The sequence below is a fragment of the Chrysochloris asiatica genome, unplaced genomic scaffold (genome assembly GCF_000296735.1).
Source record: "Chrysochloris asiatica unplaced genomic scaffold, ChrAsi1.0 scaffold00079, whole genome shotgun sequence".
NCBI classification, from domain to species: domain Eukaryota; kingdom Metazoa; phylum Chordata; class Mammalia; order Afrosoricida; family Chrysochloridae; genus Chrysochloris; species Chrysochloris asiatica.
In genome coordinates, this window is record NW_006408597.1 from 8,380,720 (window position 1) to 8,384,859 (window position 4,140).

The window sequence follows — 4,140 nt, forward strand, 5'->3', positions numbered from 1 at the left end:
CCTGCTTGGTCGGGTATTCTGTGTTGTTGTTGGCGAAGCTCTCTGCTATACGGCCACCCGATCCGCCATCTTGTTTGTTCCTCCCTCATGTTCTTTTAATCCATTGACATTCAGCATAATTATCGATAGGTATGAATTAATTGCTCTCATGTTTTTTTTTTGTGATGCTGCTGGTTCCTTTGTTCTGCATGCCTTCCTGTGCTGAGTTCATATTTTTTGTGCTCTTTTCTTATAAGTTTCTTCTTAATTTTAATGTTTTCTTGGATCTTCATTTTCTTGGTACGTTGTGAAGTATTAATTGTCTTTGATGTTACCCTGTAATCTACTAACTTTTCCCTCCATTTAAGATAGTCTATTTTATCCTGAAATCTACCTGACCTCCTCACCACCTGGATCTCTGTTCCTATATTTTCCCCTTTGATATTGTTATTATTTTGATCTTTGATTGATCTCCTAGATCCTCTGAATTTGTTTGTTGTAATTTTGTTCTATTCTGGACTCTGCTATCTGTCGACTGAGTTCTGGGTGGTGTTGCTACGTCTGTCAGTCTCTGTTTGGTGTATGGTCCTGTTGGTTTTCAGTCCAAAGAACTCCCTTTTGAAGTGCTAGATTGTCTTTGACAAAGTCTCTTCGCTTCTGTTTATCCTGGAATGTTTTGAATGAACTGTCATATTTGATTGACAGCTTTGCTGGGTAGACGATTCTTGGTTGGCAGTTTTTTTTTCTTCTAGGGTTTTATATGTTTCCCCATTGCCTTCTTGCCTGAGTGGTTTCTGCTAGAGATAAGAGCTTAATCTGATTTGCTTGCCTTTGTAAATAACACTTCTCTCCTTTTCTTTGATTTTGGAGAGCTTGATTATGATATGTCTTGGTGGTTTTCTTTTGGGGTCTATCCTTCTTGGGGTTTGTTGAGCTTCTTGAATGCTTATCTTTTCATTTTTCAGGATGTTAAGGAAATTTTCTTCCAGAAGATCCTCAACTATCTCCTCTTTGGACTTCTGTGATTCTTCCTGTTCTGGAATATCAATAATTCTTAAGTTATTCCTCTTCATGTTGTCCAATATGAATCTTAGACTTTCTTCAGATTTTTTAAATCCTTTTTTCTGCTTGCTCTTCTAGGCTTTCTGCTCCTGTAAAGATTTACAGCCTCAGAAACCCTGTACAGGGTCGCTATGAGTTGGAACCAGCTCCACAGCACATAACCACCACCACCACCTTCTATTTTAGCAGTATTGATAGATTTGTTTTCCAGCTCGCTGGTTCTGGCTTCCATCTCTTCAATTCTACTCATTTGCCCTTTTAGTGTGTTGCCCATTTCTGACACTTTATTATTAATCACTTGGACCTCTTTTTGCAGGTTTTGAATTGTTCCAATGCTGTATCTATCTCATTTGATTGCCCCTGTAGCACTTTCTGGACTTCTTCCTTACTTTCCTTCACTCCACTGTGGAGCTTTTGGATGTGCCTCAGTGTCATTCTCTTAAATTCCTTCTCAGGCATTTCCAAAGCCTGCTTTCCTTCTAATGGGAAGTCTATGCCTATCTCTAGCTTATTTGTTTCAGTTCCTCTGTTTTGTTTCTGGACATGTGCAGAGATCTTTTGTTGTTTCTTGGACATTTTCAATAGTTAGATGTATTTTAATTGATTAAATGAATGTATGTTGCTGTATTATTAAGCTTATTGAATGCTTCTTGGTGGATGTGATCTGGAGATAGGCTTCCCTTTTCACGTCTCTTATTACTCAACTGCAAGTAACCTTAGCAAGTGTTGGCTATCTATGTAATGTGTAGTAGCTAGTACTGGCTCCTGTCCGGATGGTGGGCTGTTATAGGGTATGCTTGTAGCTTGGCCATGTGGCCATGATTTCTGTCTCTTTTTGGGTAAGGTAGAGAGAGAAAGCTCCTACCCCACGGGAAAAAAAAATTAGGACCAAAAAGAAAAAGTAGAAACAAAAGTAAAAGCAAAAACCAATACAAAACCGTAGCCAACTAGTCTAGTAGCCTTTGCTGTGCAGGTCAGTGTGCATGCACAGTAGAAACCTCCGGGGTGGGTAGGGGTATCCACTCACTCAGGCTTCACCTCTAGTCACTGCCGTGGAGGTGCGCAGGCAGAGAATGAGATATGAATGAAAGAAAGATTATTTACATTTTTATCTCTGAAGATCGGTTAGGTTTCTGCATATCCACAGCATACTTCTCAAAATGACTGTGCCCTTGTATATAGTAGTTGATGTTGACTCTTGCCTTTTATGTTGAGGTTTTACAGGGTTCAAATATAGCTTGTCTATATGGCCAGACCTGCTGTCCCTTGTTAGATAAGGCAGGAATAAAAGCTTCCACCCAAGTAGGAGAGCCAAGTTCAGGGCTAAATCCCAATGTCAAATGTCATAAGAACCTGACAGAAGATTACCCTCTGGAGCGAACTAGGGCTTTCAACTACTTCTTCTATGTGCCATGGGAAAATTGTACCCTGTGGGTGCAACACTGTACCCTTTTGAGGGTGTGCTCCCACCTGTATGAAGACATGTGCTGGGCAGAGAGGGTATGACAGGGGAGAGCACAGAGAGGAAGAAAAAAAAGTCATACCTCTATTTCCATAAGTCGCTGGGTGTTTTTCACGCTGTAGCAGGCTGGCTGCGACCCCACCCTCTGACTTCCACTAATACGCCATGTGGGTCCAAGGCACCCCATTTGATTCAGAAATCACCATGTTTCTTATCGCCCCAGTCAAATTTCTCTGCCGGTGGGTGCCGCAAACTATTTACCCTTACTTTATATTAAATTGGAAGCTCCGGGACTGTCCCAGCAAAGCTTTTTTTCTGGCTCTTCTACACCTCCGCTGAAGAGCCTCTGCTGAGTGCCTCTGCTTATCCCACCTCATGGAGGCCTTTATAAAAATTGTGATAAAATATATAAAAACGTTTAGAAGGTGAACTTCTTACTAGGGCTGTTATGCCAGTGATGTGTTGCCTCAGCTGCTGCCCTAGGAGAGCCAAGATGGCTCCCTTACTTCAGTGATTTGGTGTTATATCTTGAGAGACAACAACCAGCACAATAGTCCTTCTTCCTGGACTGAGTTCACAGAGAACATCATGGACGTGAACATGTGTGTGCCTGCTGACCTCCCCAGATTTTCTGTCAATTCTCAGTGGAAAGAGTGAGTGCCTGGATTAAAGAGAAATCTCTGTCCTCAAAGAAAGTTTTTCTTAAGAACTGAGGTGAAATAACAAAGAGAGGGTTTACAGAAAGTCTTTGGTGTCTGAAGCCTGGACAATCCACTATGCATCTCCCCACCCTGTGCTGCATGAGGAAACCCAAACAGCCCCTTCTCAGAAGTGCCATCTGTTTCCTCACAGCTGTTATTTCCCAGGGTGTGAATGGAATATGTGGCATCAAGTTAAGAGAACAGGGTTCCAGCCCTGGCTTCTTATTAGTTGGGTGAACTTGGGAAATTTGTTTAGTAGTGCTGGACCTCAGTTTCCTCATCTGTAAATTGGAGATAGCAATGGTACTACCTTTTAAGATCATTGTAAGGACATAAAATGATAATGCTTATGAATTACTTGGCACAAAGCCAGATGTATTGTAGGTGTTTAAGAAATGATGTCTCCTATCATCCTTCTATGAGAGTGCTTCCGGGAGAGGCCAGAAAGATGGCAGGATGGCTTTATATTCAGTGGTTTCAATATGATTGATGCAGAGTCTCTGATTTCATCTGTATTCATTTCATTGCTCAGTATTGATCCTCCAGAAGGTGGAGAATGGAGACCTAAGCAAGAAGATTTTGAAGATCACTGACTTTGGCCTGGCTCGTGAATGGCACCGAACTACCAAGATGAGTGCAGCAGGGACATATGCATGGATGGCTCCCGAGGTAATCCGTGCCTCGATGTTTTCCAAAGGCAGTGACGTATGGAGGTAAGGTCCAACGGTTCAGGGACAGTGTTCTTTCAGGTCTCCTTTTGACTGCACACATGCTTCAGGACTTGAAGACTAATAATACATAAAGTCCACGTACAGTCCACGTAGGTCTAAGTGAATTCTTGCATTGTCAGAGGACAGTGTCCAGTGCTTCCATTACAATAATGCCCTTGAATGCTTGGATGGTACCACCTTTATGCAAGCCCCTCTTTTACCCATT

The 4,140-nt window shown here is 42.0% G+C and overlaps 1 protein-coding gene across 2 annotated transcripts in view; it reads left to right on the plus strand.

Moving 5' to 3' along the window:
• Window positions 1–4,140, plus strand: part of MAP3K9 (mitogen-activated protein kinase kinase kinase 9) — a 170,543-nt gene that overhangs the window by 97,916 nt on the left and 68,487 nt on the right. For both annotated transcript variants that reach the window (XM_006865567.1, XM_006865568.1), the window contains exon 3: window positions 3,737–3,917. In XM_006865567.1, the coding sequence (XP_006865629.1) occupies window positions 3,737–3,917 (181 nt within the window). The remainder of the gene's footprint in view (window positions 1–3,736; window positions 3,918–4,140) is intronic.